The following is a 16,447-nucleotide window of genomic DNA, read 5'->3' on the forward strand; positions in this document are numbered from 1 at the left end:
GGTACAATAGGGGATTCAGTTGAAATATCAAATAGAAGAGACCACTTAATCAATTTGCCTTACATAATATCTCCAAATACCATATATATGTTAGACCACATAATATCTCCAAATACTCGGATTTATGTGCTGTAAATTTTCGCTTAAAATTAAATCATATTATTAAGTTATATGAACATTTTAAATAGTCTTGAAAGTTCTAATAAAATTGTAATCAAGCAACAATTTACGGCAAGAGTTCAATGATATTTTTTGAAATAGCAATGTTGACCTCTTTTTTGCCCTTATGTCACCCCGAGCATGTCTCTTTCCCTTTGATTGAGTAGAATTTGAGCCCAAGCGAACTCAATCATGCACAATCGACTCAATCAAGACCCAAATTAATTTAAATTAAGTCAATTCGAGCCCAATTTTGTCAAAGTGGCGGTATCACAGATCAACTTGAATCAGGCCTTATTTGGGCTAAATTTTGGCCCAACTGGTTCGATTTAATCCTAACTAAAATCCAAATGTCTTTTTAATCATTTTGAATCAGCTTCCTGATTAGAAAAATTAACCAACGGCTCTGATCCCCTTGAGATTCTAAATCTGTCGCATGGCTTTGCGTATTCGGGAGGCGATTCAGACGACTTTAAGAATCGATCGATCGTTTCCTCTTTTTTTCTCTTGCCTTCGTGAAGCCCAGATGGGGTAGGTTTACGAGGGGATTAGGCTCCTCCTCCGGGGAATTTGCAGGAAGAGCCGAAGAACCTCCGATCTCTTACCCGATCCATTGTTCGAAATCCCCAGTCAAAGCCCCTTCGTCCTTTGTCTACCTGGTTCTAACCGACCTAAACCTCCAACCTTCTCACCTCCCCCGATCGGCCTCCACACCGACCAGCAGTCGCGATTAGGTATCAGAGCTCCGACTCCTCTCAGATCCTGCTCGGCCCTGACCTCACCCATCCTGATTTCACTTGCTTCTATCAGTCCTCGAATCCAAGCCTGACTCCGGCCAGATCCTGATGCCTGCACATGTGAAGCCCATCCGATCTGCTATCACACCAGACCATCTTGATCCACCTCCCAGCTGCCGTCTACCGATGCCGGATCACGCCTCAGCCGAGCTTCCTCCCTCCTAGCCACCAACTCGCCGTTGAGCATCCTCAAGCAGGTATAAACTCTCCCTATCTCTGATTTTTCCTTTCTTGTTTAGCTGTGATTGTTACCATTCCAGAATATATTCATAATATCAATCCATTCATATAAATCTCTCATTGCTTGAGACATGTATGGGGCTTGGGCATATATGATGATCTGAGTGTCGAGTTTGATGGACTTCTCATCCTAAAGCCCAAATTAAAACTCTCTGATGGTTGGAGTTTATGCATAGTAGCCACATCAAGAAAAAGAAAGGAATCATTTTAGATGTTTTATAAATTTTATAAGTTAAACACTTAATGAGCATCACATTTATTTTATTTTAAATGTTTGTCTAGGCATGATGAGATTTTCGCTGCATGACAATGCCCTTTAGGCTTTCGTTGGAGACTTGATTAATTTTAGAGGAAGGTATATATGTGTTCAAGAGCAATTTCATACCTGAAAAGTTTATTGTGATGAAGGAATGAATACATGAATACAAGTACTCTCTCCATTAAACACAACCTATTTGTTTTGTCTGTTTGGGGTACTAGCATTTGTTGTAATATGAAGATTTGAGTGCACAGTTGAGATTCGGTAACCGTAATGATATTGGAAAGCTAAATGTATACTTAAGCTTTGACACTATATTTATGTTTGACACCAAAGGTCTTATGAATTTGTTGGAGATATCACATGCATACCTAAGTTTTGAAACTGCAAGCATCCTTAGTTTGGTTGAATGTATTATACATAGGTATCAAGCATCAATGTTGTGTTACATTAGCAAGGGAACATGATACCTATTTTGAACTCCTAGTAAATGATGTGTGTATGCATTTGGACAATCCTTATTTAATTGAAGATTGTGAACATACATTTGTGTCTTGATATTGCATACAAATATAGCTTTGCATATTTTTGGCTAGTCATGCATTGAATATGTTACTTGTTAGCAATGCCTATGTTGTATGTATGCATGTATGAAACTCAATATTCCATATATCATGATAGATGCATGAGATAATATATATATACATGTATGATGGATCTCATGCATCAATCTTTATGGAACTCTTATATGTGTGTGATGGATTTATGTGCATTGAAAACATGTTATTTTTTTATCTTACTTGACAGTTGATTTGTATCATGATTTTAATACTTGCTCTCTTTATGTTTGCTTATGAGGTACGTTAGGTCTTGCATACACGTTGGTTAGTGAGTCACGTTTTCTTGGGCCTTATGAGAAGGCTTTTGCATTTTGTCGGGGTATGCGGATTTGCCCTGGTATGCTATGTTCACGTATATTTTATGCAACTTGTAATGACCTCTCATTGTATGGTGAATGGTTACACCAGCGCACACACATGATTGTTTTTTTTACTTTCCCACCCTATGATGTATATTTGGATGTTTAGTTATTGGCCATATGATAGTGCATCTATGAAGCCCTAACCTTGTTGGTTAGGGTTTGCCCCCTCTATGAACTTTAGAAACCTTTACGGTTACCTAGGCTTGTAGTGTAGGCTCATCTATTGTGTCATATGCATTGATGTTTTCGTGCTCGAAGCTTTGGATGTTTAGTTATTGGCCATATGATAGTGCATCTATGAAGCCCTAACCTTGTTGGTTAGGGTTTGCCCCCTCTATGAACGTTAGAAACCTTTACGGTTACCTAGGCTTGTAGTGTAGGCTCACCTATTGTGTCATATGCATTAATGTTTTCGTGCTCGAAGCAGGCCTCACTAAGATGGTTTTCTTTGAGCTTTAAAATTTTAAATAACTCTAAAAATTACTTCTTAACAACTTTTTAGCTTTCAAATGTTGTCTTCCACAAACATATCAGTAACATGAAAAATGAAATAAAATATGAGCTCTAGTATATTAGGTTAATCTTTCTATTAGCTTTGTATTGCGTGTCCCCTTATAGATGAGAGATTTAGCATTGTTATTTAAATTTAGTGCATCATCGGTATTTAATGTTCATTTGCTATTAACAATAATAAAGAAAACTATTGAAAGTCAAATTAATTAAGTCAATTAATGAATTATAACGAGGGAACTCATGATTAATCATAAATCAATAATGAACCAACCAAAGTGATAATCATACACCAAAAATTCTTTAAGTAACAAACAAAAATCGGTTAAACAACAAGATGATTGTTGGGTAATCTGGGCCTATGAGGCTATTAAATTAGTCTCTCAAGGAGGGTGAACTAAACCTCATAGCCTTGATTTAACAACGGCAATTATCACTCAACTTCAATAATCAATAATAAATCATCAACAAATTAAGCTTTTGTAACCTTCATTATGTTTAATTTCTATTTACATGTGGTTTAATTTGATTAATTGTAATAGAAATTTTTTGCTATTGAAGCAATGTAGGAAGATGAGGAAAATTTTTTTAAAAAAATCTACAGCTATTGTGGCGGTTATAGGTGGTTATAGCCACCACAATTTTGTAAAGCACTAGTGTGATTTTAACTACTGCAATAGCCAGACTAAACGGGCAGCTAAAACTGCATCTATTCTTTAAAATTATAGAGGTTAAAATCATTTCTATAACTAGCACTTTAGCAATTTTGCCCCAACAGTCATGAAACTGCCGTGAAATATCTTTGCAGTGGATTCCAATCACGATGGTCTTGCAAAGGATTTAGAACCATTGCAAGCAATCTAGCGGCAGTTAAAACTACCAGAAAAGCCTAAAATTAGTGTTCTGATAATCGACTTTTGTAGTGTATATATATATACTCTTAAACGGGTTTATGAGGCCGGAAAAGCACAAATGAATTTTTTATTTCGTAAGACCTGTACGCCTTATTACTATTTCATTTTTATTTTGCCTTAATAGTATTCTTTATTGGATTCCACATATATATAAAATATTAAATATACTTTTACTGGGTTTATGAAGCCCGTAATGCATGCATGCATTTTTTATTTCATAAGCCATGCATGCCATATGACTATTCCATTTTGGTTATATTTCTATCATTAAATGTATATATTATTGTGTTTCCATCTCGTCCTTTTAACAAATAGTTTTTGTTTGATGGATAATAAGTTTAGATTATTTGTAGTAAATAATTTTTTTTCATCGTGTTTTTGTGTGTGTATGTGTGTGTGCGTGTGTATATGTATATATATATATATATATATATATAGAGAGAGAGAGAGAGAGAGAGAGACTCAAGCTGCATTACTATTTTCTGTGAAATATGAGAGTTATGACTTAACTTTTTTCCCTAATGTAGGTAATTCATGTAGTCAAGAAGTTCTGTTGCAACTCGATATAATTATTAGTCATATTGTTATAATTAGCCTGAGTAGGAAGAAAAACTTATATAATTATTATTCATATTGTTGCAACTTTTGTTGATGTTTGGGCTCCTAACTCTGATGTAATATCCCCAAATTAAGAGAGGTACAATGAGATTCATCTAATGCGATCGCATATTGCTCAACTATTCATCCATAAAAGAAGAAAAGCTTGAACAAGTAGGTCAGGAGGAAGTCAACTTCTTATAGATCAAGCCAAAGATCTTGTAAACACTACATCATCTTTAAGCTTTACAATAGCTACCTCAAACGCCACATGAAAAAAATTTATAACTCTTGATGCATTTGGATTAAAAAATAATTCAATAAGATTATTAATTAATGATTAAAAACACTTTTTTTATTTGTACATTTAGTAGATTATCCATAAGTTCAACTCGAGAATTGAATTATTTTTTTTTAAATATTTCTTTTCAGTATGTAACTCAATTTTGCTTACTCTGTGTAATGTGAAACTTTCATGTTTCTAAATGTTTCTCATTTCAGATTTCACCAATCATGAAAACATATATGTGCCTTTCAATTTTCTTTAATGGTTAGTACATGGTTCGTTATAAGCAATATGAACTCCTTCATCTTGGTGCTATTACATGCCTAAGATTTGCATTGCTATTTCTAAGATGCAAACAAGATGGTTGAACTCAGAGAAATTCTTACAATGCAATTTTTCAGTTATAATAGGTAATATATATTACTGCAAATTTAGCTAACTGTGAATATTAATTTCCAAATTTTATGATATATTATGATTATTGTTTTGTTTTTAATATATTCTTGATATATTTCAAATTCACATACGAAATTTGAGGATCAACATATATGATTTATGATTTCATGTATGTTCAACTGTGACACAAAATATGTTGGATTATGTTGTTTTTATTATTTATTGGAATACATGTTCATTTAAAGCTATTTTTCTTATTCAATCATATATTTAAGTTTGTTATGTAAATTGAGGTTCATTTTGCAATTATATTATCAATATGAACTATGTACTTTCATTAGTCAGCATGAATTCCATTGTGAAACTAATTACTTCATAGAAACTAAAAAAATATGAAATAATTCATGCATGCATTCATAGAATCTTTTTATTTAGATAAACAATGCTAAAAAAAATTAATTATAATTGATTTAATTTTCTATAGTCATACTAACTATTATTTTAGAAATTATAATATTATAAATTACTATTTCTAAACATTTTACATATATGTAAAATTTTCTTTGAAATGTTAAAAAATTGTATAAATTATAATATGCAAAGATTTTAGTCTTTTATAATAAAAATGGTAGAGTCAATATTCAAATCAAATAGTTAATATTTGCTTTTAGTCTTCTATGAAGCTCCATTTTCTTCACAATTGCTTTTAAACAAACTTTTAGAATAGCAACAACCCAGCGAAATAAACTCTGATTCATTGATAACAAACTCAGGTGGGCTTGAGAGAGCCATGGTATCTGAATCAGTTGGTGTCAGCCCTAGTCAGAAGACTTCATCGGGTCTCCCTCTTACTTCCTCTCCTTTTCGCAGATCTATGACGTCGGAGCCCTAAACCCATCCACTAGTAGATCCTGCTCGCTTCTACCTCTCTCTGGGCAATACAAGGTAATGCAAGTTAGTAAAGTTATTTATTTCACTTGGTAAAAAATCATCAAGTTTAGGCTGGCATAACCTCAGTGGATGATAACATATTATGTATTGCAAATGATAGAGAACACTTAAAAATCTTAGTATCATAGTCAAATTCCGACCATCAATCTATATATATCGAAGATGTGTCAAATATTTAATCTTCTCAGGTATCATTTTCAAGTTTTGAGCACATATTTAATAAGCGTATGTTTCTCGATGCTTTGAATATTTCAATAAGTGCATTGCAAATATCCTTAGTAGAAGTTAGTTTAATTGATAAAAAACTTTAAAATTAATGTTAAGATATGAAATTTCAATTCTTTCATTATCTTTCATTATCAGTTAACGTTTTTATAAGCGAAGAGAAATAAAAATGCAAATGCAAAGAATTTATGTGTTTCAGTTTTATAATTTTACTACTTAGAGATCTCAACTAAGATATGAAGTTATCTATTAGAACAAACGTATTAGTTGCAAGACAATCATTGAATATAACTATACTCTCACATCATGTGATGTTTGAAGTTATCAGTTCAAATTTTATATCTTAACATTAATTTTAAAATTTTGTAACAATTAAACTAACTTCTAATTAAGATATTTGCAATGCACTTATTGAAATATTTAAAGCATCGAGAACCTTATGTTTATTAAACATGTGCTCCAAACATGTAAATGATATCTGAGGAGATTGTATATTTGATACATTTTCGATATATATAGATTGATGGTCGAAATTTGACTATGTTACTAAGATTTCCATGTATTCTTTATCATTTGCAATGCATAATCTGTTATCATCCATTGAGGTTAAACCAGCCCAAACTTGATGGTTTTTTACCAAGTAAAATAAATAACCTTACTAACTTGTTTACTTATATTATAAATAAATTTGTTATCATCCACTGAGTTTAAGCCAGCCTAAACTAAGTTGTACCTTTTACCAAGTTAAAGTAATTATGTTCATGTTTATGATAAGAAAAATAGATAGTTCATGAAAAAGACTAATCATGATTAAAAAAAATAGAGTGTGCGGCCTCTATAAATCCTAATGAGTGCCCACATAGTGTTTGCAGGCATTTACAGCTGGTTTTACCTCTCTATGAAGATACAAAAATTATGGATCCATAAAAAATAAATATAACGGGCCTCCACCTCCACAAAGTTATATCAGCTTCTACAAATGTCGATTTCTAGAAAATTATAATGACATATTATAACCATTTAAATTAAAATTGATTGCAAAATAATATAATTGTTTTAATGTTTGATGACAAAAAATATGTAAGAAAATATATTTTCTATGTAGGTAATTAAAATCTTGAAACCGTAGCTCTCTTATATAAATAATTTCTTAAGCCCTAGCTAAGCTTTAAATCTTATTCTCACAAACACTAATTTTAATTTTTCTTTTTTGTAATTTTCATTTTTCTTTTAATAGCTCTTGTATTATAGATGAAAAATATTTGAAAATGGTACTCATTTCGTACATAAGAGTTAGAGAGAGAGAGAGAGAGAGAGAGATTGCAATACAAATTTATCAATATAATTACTCTCTTCAAGTTGCAATCAAATATTTTGATAATCAATATTCCTCAAGGCTATGCTGAAAGCATAGGTCTATAGTTCCAAAGAAAGGATAGCTTCTTATCATGAAGTTAATATGAATGAGGTAGACTATGTGGGCATATGATATATGGTCCTAAATGATAAGAATGCTTTTATGAACTTACAATGGAAATTTATTTTATTTGTAGGCATTTTTTTTTTTTATTAGTCCTATCGAATTTTTACTGTAAGCAGCAACTAATTGATCATTCGAATTTGTAGAATTTAAAATAAGAGCTTCAAATTTTGCTTTTTTGTAAAAATATATGCCTAAACAAACTCAACCATTAGGGATGGCTCCGAAAAGTTTTCTTTATGGGGGTAAGGTAACAAAAGTATCATAATTATGGTGACTTCAATCCTCTTAAAATTCTCTTAAACATTAAGCTATAAAGCATTTGATCTCCAAACTTTTTATTACGAGTGTAATATAAATATCTAACATGAATTAGGCATAATTTAGCAAAAATTGATTTGGTGTTTTTCTTTATCTTTAGCTCAAAATTCAATTGATAAAATAAAAGTGATTTGTTGCAAAAAAAATTTGACAATTTTTTTAGGAGAAGCTTCAATTGTTATGATTTATAGCAATAAATGATATATATATTACAAAACAGAAAATCAAAATCAAGCATCATCTTACAAATATTCACGTGTTATCATCCCTCCACAGTCCACATCCTTTTTGACTAATTGCTAGTAAGTTGTATGTATAATCTTTTCAATGTTCGCACAAGATGAATCAAACTTAAACAATATTTATGTATTTCATTATCATTTCAAGCAATATCAATAATCATGAGTCATATATAGAATTCAACTTGCCTCAAATATACCCAAGATCACACGAATTAGGGGTGCCAAAATAGGTCCATGGGTCGGGTTCGGGTCAAATTTGAATTGACCCAGATTTAAATGGGTTGACCCTAGCCATGCCCATTTTTGAAAACGGATTAGAAAATCCAACCTGGACCCGACCCGTGCAAGTTACGGGTTGACCCGACCTAACCCACAAATCTATGGATGAGCTTGCGAACTACAGAGTGCGGATGTCGTGGAGGAGGATTTCCAAACACGGAGGAGTACATATATTAATTAATACCTATATTATTACCTTGTATGCATGTATCCACGTCTAGACGCCCTGATTCACGAGCTCAGTGAAATTAAAGTATAAAACCATAAATGAATAGCTCAAAATCACGTGTAGGTACAGGCATATAGCTGGATGTACTGAGCAAGATTTTTCTTTTGGCGAAAGTTAAGGGCAAAGCCCCAATTCCATTAAAGTATAACTAGTTACATATGTTAAAGAAAGGTATAAAGAACCAAAAAAGGGGGGAAAACTCCATAAATACCAAAAAGAGACAGGACCTTCCAGCGCCAAAAAAATGCGTGAAAAAGGAATAAATACATGAAACAGAAGACTGCTAAGAGAAATGAATAGGGCTCAGGAAAATTCAGATTACATACGCTGATCAGCACACACCCCCGATTGCGGAGACTGCCATCAAGAGAAAATCATATTGCAAGAGGCCGCCATCCAGGGCAATGACAATAGCAATCAATCATCAATGCCCTAAAAAACCGTTAAAAAAACCCCAATAACTAGGGCTGCAAGCGAACCAAACGTTCGACGAGCTACTCGTTGTTCGGTTCGATTAAAGCTCGTTTGCGATCGTTTAATTAACTAAACAAACAAACTTGAACAATATTTTAAATACTCGATTCTTAAATAAACAAACTTGAACACTAATGCGTTTGACTCATTTATGTTCGTGAACAAGCTCGACATTAAGCTTGATAAAAGCTCGATTCGTGTTTGATTTTGAACTCGTGAATAAGCTTGATAAAAATAATTAATATTTGACTATATAATTAATAAATATAAATAATCATTACCTTTGTTACATAGATAATTGCTTTTATTATAAATGTGTTTGTTCATAGATATGTTCATGAACGTGTTTGTTTGATAGTTAAAAAAAATTCGTTAGATATGTTCGCGACCAAGCTCGATAAACACTAAACGAACGAACATGAACTGAACATGAACCGAACATGAACACTCCTTAATTTAAATGAACCAAACATGAACACAAATGCGAAAGCTCGAACAAACATGAACCAAACATGAACAAGCTGGTATTAAATGAACACAAACATGAATACTCACATACTCGGCTCGGCTCGGTTCGTTTGCAGCCCTACCCATAACCTCCAGAAGAAGGCTAGAAATAGCGTGCTGAAACAGCAGGGGGAAGTCAAGCCGCAAGGACCACCATCTCGAAAAATAGCCACTAGGATAGAATATCCAAACCAAAAGAATGCGTCACTATAACAGTTCCAATAGTTTGTAACCATCGTTCCATTTATAAACTTTCGAAAATATAGCTTTTTTTAGGCAAATCATAGTGTAGGTTGAGGCAGATTGTGCAAATCTCCTCTCATTCCTTTCTCTCCACACAAAATAAATAGTGCAACATATGATGAGATTATAGAACCTTTTCGTTAGTAAAGGGGTATTGGGACAATCATAAAGCTGTAGCAAATTGGGTATGAGCAGAATAGAGGAGCAAGCAGGAATAAAATTGGTGATAATAGAGTGAGTGTAAGAGCAGTCAAAAAAGATATGTGTAGTACTCTCAGGATAACTATGATAGAATGAGCAAGCTAAATCCACCAAAATGTTACACTTATAAAACTCCAAAGATGTTTTGAGCCCACCAATAAGAGTGAGCCAACTGAAAATCGAATACCTCAAAACATGCCTCTTATGCCAATTAAAATTAGCCCAATTGCAAATAGGATAAGTTTTATAATAATCATTCAAGAAGTCTCTAAATTTAGCATTGAAGGAATTACCCCATTGCAAACAGCCTGCATTAGGCTCGTAAATATTGACCATGAAGATAGCATTAGCAACATCAACAGGAAAGAAGTCTGGTAGACACCAGCTTCCCCTAGTAATGAAATCGCTCACAATTGTACAATAAATAGGTACTTGAGAGAAAGGAGCAACACTAGGTAAGTAAATTAACTTATGACCATTGCACCAGTAGTCCCAAAGAAAGAAGGTAGGTGAAGAAAATGAGACTTTTAATACCAAATTGGATTTAGCATTAGAAGCAGTGCTGCAAATGGATTTTCAGAAGATGGCAACCTTAGAGTTAATCGGCTTCCAAGGAGAAATATAATTGGAAAATAGCCAAGTTGCTAATGGGGATTTAAAATTATATATTTTGAAAAGAAGAGAACAATTAAATCCATGTTGAAGGGCTGAAATGGTCGGCAAACCAAGGCCACCCACACATTTAGACTTGTAAACAGTATCCCAGGCAACCAGATGAAGCTCCTTAGTGGCAGATGATTCACCAAAAAAATTAAAAATTGGAAGCAACCCTCCTAAAGTATTTAATGACCATTTTTGGTAAAATAGATCCTCTAATCCAATACGCAATGGAGTTGAGAATGGTGAATTTTAGGAATTGAAGCCTCTCCACAAAGGAAAGAAGATTAGAATTCCAACCCGAGAGTTTCCTGGTTATAGTTTCAAATAGAGGGGAGAAATCAGCAACCTTGAGCCTCCCAAAGGCAATAGGGATCCCAAGGTAAGTAGCTAAATCCTTTGGGCTAGAAAGAGAAAGAGCTCTACAAATAACATATGCATTGCGGATGTACCTGGGTAGTATTAGAGAACTCTTATCAAAGTTAACATGGAGACCATAAGCAGAAGCAAAAATATTTAAAATGTTCCATAAAGTGTTGCAATTGGAGGTCATGGGGTCTCCAAAAATAAGTAAATCATCAGCATATAATAGATGGGTAACATGGAAGTTACCAATGGAAGCCCCAACAAAATTACCATCATCAATAATAGAGGAAAAGGATCCATCACAAAGAAAAAAAGATATGGGCTTAAAGGGCAGCACTGGCGCAGCCCAGCAGAGGAAGAAAAGAACCCCTCAAGAGTACAATTAATCATAATCGAGAAGGTAACATTTATAATACTTGCTTTAGTCCACTGAATGAATTTCTTAGGAAAGCCTTTCTGCTCCATTCTAGCCAACAAGAACTCCCTTGAGACCATATCAAAAGCTTTCTGAATATCAAATTTTGCATAGAATAGCTTGTTATCCCCTTTATTGGAATAAGAAAGGAGCTCTTAAGAAAGAATAATATTGTCCGTGGATATTCTAGATTTTATAAACACAGCTTGAGTATCTTTCACAATAAGGGGCATGATAGGTCTTAATATGGATGCAAGTACTTTAGAGATAATTTTGTAAATCACATTGCAAAGGGATATCGGTCTAAAATCAGCAAAAGAAGAGGCATGCTTTATTTTTGGAATAAGATCCAAAGTAGTGGCTTTGATACCAGGGAGAGATGCCCTTTTTGAAAGAAGGATTTAAAAGCCTTGCAAACAGAAGGGTCAATGATATGCCAACTCTTTTTGTATAAATGATAGTTGAAGCCATCAGGGCCGGAGATGGACGAAGCAGCTCCAGCAAAAACAGTCATTTTGATCTCATCATCTGTGACAGAAGCCGTTAGTGAATCTGAAAGTGAGGGGGGGAAGAAGAGTATCAGGGGGAAAAGCTCCATATTAATAAACTCTGGTGGTGGCTGGTTGTAAAGGGCTTGGAAGTGTTGAAGATATCATTAATAGCTTCAGCTCTCAATGGATTAAAGGAAGCACTCAAGTTAAGAGTGGCATTGCTCAAAGCCATCGTACGGCGAATTTTTGCATAGAGAAATTTAAGACCATCTTTGCCTTGGGAGAGCCACGAGGCTTTGGCACGTTGAATAACCCACGAAGCATAGAGAGGTAAAATCCACTATTAGCTTGTTGATAAGCTTTAAGTACTATTAAGAGATGAATTTAAAGGCTCCACAAAAATCTGATGTAGGCAATTAGATTGCTTAAGATGGAGGTCATCCAAGTGAGCTTTGATAGAATTTTAGTTGGCCCAAGGTTTATCTTTAATAAATCTTCTCAAAGTCTTAAGCTTGGAACAAAAATCTGCCAAGTGGTTTCCAATTGGTCTAACAAGGAAGACAACTGGTAAAATTTTCCAAAATCTATCAAGAGAAGTCCAGTAGTTCTTAAAAAGGAACCTGCGATGGGCAGGAGAAAAGTATGTAGTTTGAAGGATTAAAGGGCAGTGGTCGAAGTAAGAGGGGGCCTGCACTAAGTAGAAGGAGTGTGGGTAATTAGCAGTTCATTTATCATTCACTAGGATTCTATCTACTATTATTTGTATGGGATTATCAAGCCTTTGATTATAACAGGTGTAAGAACTACCCACATAGTGCATCTCTTCAAGTTTAGCATAAAAATTTAAGGAATTTAACTCTTATAATCGGTTATGAGTCAAGGTGTTGACACCTAATTTCTCAATGGCAAACCTACAACAATTAAAGTCGCCCATAAGAATCCAAGGAGAATGTTGATCCGTCACACAGCTCCTAATCAAGTCCCAAAGACAGGTTCTATCAACCCTGTCATTTGAAGCATAAATAACATAGAGAGTAAAAGAAGGGTAATTACCATAAGACACATGGCCCGTTATCATTTGCAGCGGTTGGAGGGAAATTAATTTTTGATGCGTTCCACTTGATCTAAATGCGACCGAAGGAAGAGAGCACAAAATTGTGACATGAATCTTCCAAAGGGAAGATCATATGATTGTCAGAGAAAAAAAGGTTTTGAAGAGAGGATACATGTATCCTATTCTCCAAGATGCATAGCATATCAACCTTAAACGATGTCGTCAAACATTTGCAACAAAGAACCTTTTATGGACTATTAAAGCCTCTAATATTGTAGCAAGCAATGACAGGCAGAGACATGATTATCTATGAGGAGTAAGGGGCTTTCTAGCTTGCTTTCCCTTAGAAGATTTAGCAGATTGTGTTCGACTTGGTGGGGGTAAAGTGACTTCCGCATCCATAACAAATGTAGAGGTATCCTTAACAGAGAGAAGACATGTAGTCGAAGTTCCCTGGTCTTCCTCTAAAAGTTGTAATGTATCAAATTTATTGGGAGAATAAACTTTGGGGGGAGAAGTTAAGCTTGGCAAGGGGTTGGTGCTCGAGGAGGAAACCTCATCAGTGGGGGAGTTTAAGTTTGGGATGTTGGAAGCAGGCGGGTCCACAGAGGTAGGAGGGGCTGGGGCGGGGATGGTCAAGCCATATGGAGCATTGTTTTGGGAGTGAATAATGGTGGAGGGGAGTTGTTGTGGAGGAGGGACATTTAATGGTTGAGGTAGGGCCGAGGTAAATTTCGAGGCTACATCAGGGGTTGTGGTGGGAATAGGATGCAAGGCAGCGGGATTGTTGGGAAGAGGAATAGAAGGGGTAATAGGGGGATTGTGAGAATGAGGCCTTCTACTCCTACTCTGCCCACAAGAAGAGGAACACCAAAAATTAGTATTCTCAGACGTGACCGGGATAGAAGCATACTCAAGTTTAGAAGGGCAAGAAGAAGAGAAGTGTGCCAAGGATTTACAGTGCTCACAAGGAGATGGCTTCCACTCGTATTGAATTTTTAGGCTAAAGACTTCATCCTCCAGAGAAATAGGGACTTCATCCAGGAAGACAACGTTAGCAGAGACTTGAACACAAACACGAGAAAAGGTGAGACGAGTTATGTGGGCAGTAAGGGCATCCACAGCAAGTGGTATACCTATCTTGCTAGCAATCGTAGAAATCCCCTCCGAATTCCAGCACACCAACGATAAGTCATGAATTTTTACCCAAATCGAAAAGGAGTTGAGATTTTCACCCTTGGGACGCAACTTGGGGGACCATTTTTGGAGAAGAAATGGCTTACCGAAAAAGAACCACTTTACTTTTGACCAAGCTTTCTCATAGTCCTCCATAGTACAGAAACGAAGCAAGAAAAATCCTTCGCTTAGAGATAAGAGCTGAAACAAACCTTTTAAAGACCAAGCTTTCCGAATGGCTCCCAAAAGAGCTTCATAATATGGGCGTCGACCGATAGAATAACCCACTAAACACAAGTTCCAGTGTTAAGCGCCTCTTACCAATCTTTCTCTCACAAATGGAATGATCTATGGTTCATAGAAAGACAACTGAAGGTCTTTGGAAATGGGGTCAAATTCAACAACTTTGTTTTTCCAGTTACGCTCTGGAGGAGAGGTGCCCCAACTGAAGAAGGAAGTGGACGGAAGTCCATGGAGGAGAAATGCTCCATGGAAAAGGAAGGGGGAGGCAGGTCCTTCGGCAGAAGACGGAGAGAGTAGCAGGAAATTAACCTGGAAAGGAAGCAAGGCGGCGGGGAAAAAAACCCTAGCAAAGTCTCCCTCAGCTAGAAAGCCCAAGATTTTCAAACAGCTGGGCCAGGAGTAGGTACAGACCTATAAATATTAAATGCATAAATGAAAATATGAAATAATGAATAATAAATAGCTTTCAGTATGTCTTCAGTCCACGAGCTCAATGATCTTCCGACTCCCGAGGGCTGGGAATACATACATACTTTTTTTTTTTTTTTTTTTTTTTTTGCAAATGGGTCAGTCGGAGTCTATTTCGGATTAGTGGGTTGACCCGGACCCAAAATTTTTGAGTATCAGCCGGGTTTTCGGGTCATGTCAAATATTGACACCCCTACCATTAACCACGTTAATTAACTCAATTAATAGGGTAAACCTAGGCCAACTCTTTATTTTGCAAATGAACTGTTATTGTCTGACTCATGTGGCTTCAAACTATTGTACTTTGGTTTAGTAGATATCAACTCTTTTCTCACGTTGAAGTTCTTCAATCCCTTTATGAGTTTTTGATCTACCACTTCAGCCTCGCCGCCATTCAGATTATTATTGTCTCTCGTGACAAATTCATTTATATGAAGAGGGGTGCCACCAGTGCGATTCGATACTTCATTAACAAAGTTATTCAAACCTAGCTCTGCCAGCTTGTCGTAGGAATCTGTATTCACTTGAGCCAAGGTGAAAGTGAGGAAAAGGGAAAGAGCCAAGGTGGTGCAGATGGAAATTGTTCTCATAACGATTGAATGTTGTGAAATTAATGGCTAACAAAATCAGGTTTCATATTAGCGAAGCTATTTATGTGTTAAAAGATGGGAGATAGTTATTTTAGTTTTGGGTTTTGATGGTGGGAAACAATGATAAAATTTTAGTTTGCTTGTCTGTTTGTTTGCTTTCTTATTGTTGGAAAAATATGCATCACAATATCCGGTCGCAAAAACGTGTCAGGAGTTTAAAAGCCTTGCTGTTTAAGACATAAATCTAAATACTTTAAAGTTATTTTTCATGCGTTTTGCATCAGAATATCTGAAGTTCTCTCTCTCTCTCTCTCTCTCTCTCTCTCTCTCTCTCTCTCTCTCGAGTGTTATGGCTTCATGGTGGGGAGTAACTTCTATGAAATTATGACGCAATGACTCCTTAATTTGGGCTACTGACCAGGGTAGGAAGTTTGAGGTTGTTGGATATGAAAGATAGGTTCAAATTCTTTGATAGCTAATTAAATAAAAAATATTTTTTTTTCTTAAAAACTGAATATTAATGTAATAATTAATATCTTTGGATGTTAGAAGAATTTGATTGTGTTATATACTTTATTATTATGTTATGAGCTAATTTTTTTATTATAAATTGTGCATTAAAATAATCCTGATATTCAATTTGCTTGCACGAACTCTTTTGTTTATGGATTGGATGTCTCATATTTTTAAATGAA

General features: G+C 35.0%; 1 protein-coding gene and 1 long non-coding RNA gene across 2 annotated transcripts; one reads left to right on the top strand and one right to left on the bottom strand.

Moving 5' to 3' along the window:
• The first annotated feature begins 637 nt into the window (after nucleotides 1–637).
• On the top strand, nucleotides 638–7,191 carry LOC110093307. Its single transcript, XR_002302686.2, has 2 exons — nucleotides 638–1,153; nucleotides 5,914–7,191. It is a non-coding gene; the product is annotated as an uncharacterized LOC110093307 (long non-coding RNA).
• Nucleotides 7,192–13,578: 6,387 nt separating this feature from the next.
• Nucleotides 13,579–14,607, bottom strand: LOC110093283 (mucin-2-like). The gene has a single exon (XM_020818120.2). The coding sequence runs from the start codon at nucleotides 14,605–14,607 to the stop codon at nucleotides 13,579–13,581; it is 1,029 nt and encodes a 342-aa protein (XP_020673779.2).
• Nucleotides 14,608–16,447: the final 1,840 nt, after the last annotated feature.

This window comes from Dendrobium catenatum, unplaced genomic scaffold (assembly GCF_001605985.2).
Source record: "Dendrobium catenatum unplaced genomic scaffold, ASM160598v2 fragScaff_scaffold_743, whole genome shotgun sequence".
Classification (NCBI taxonomy): Eukaryota; Viridiplantae; Streptophyta; class Magnoliopsida; order Asparagales; family Orchidaceae; genus Dendrobium; species Dendrobium catenatum.

Coding starts and splice junctions, on each gene's coding strand:
- LOC110093283 (XM_020818120.2), bottom strand. CDS start 14,607: ATGGAGGACTATGAGAAAGCTTGGTCAAAAGTAAAGTGGTTCTTTTTC.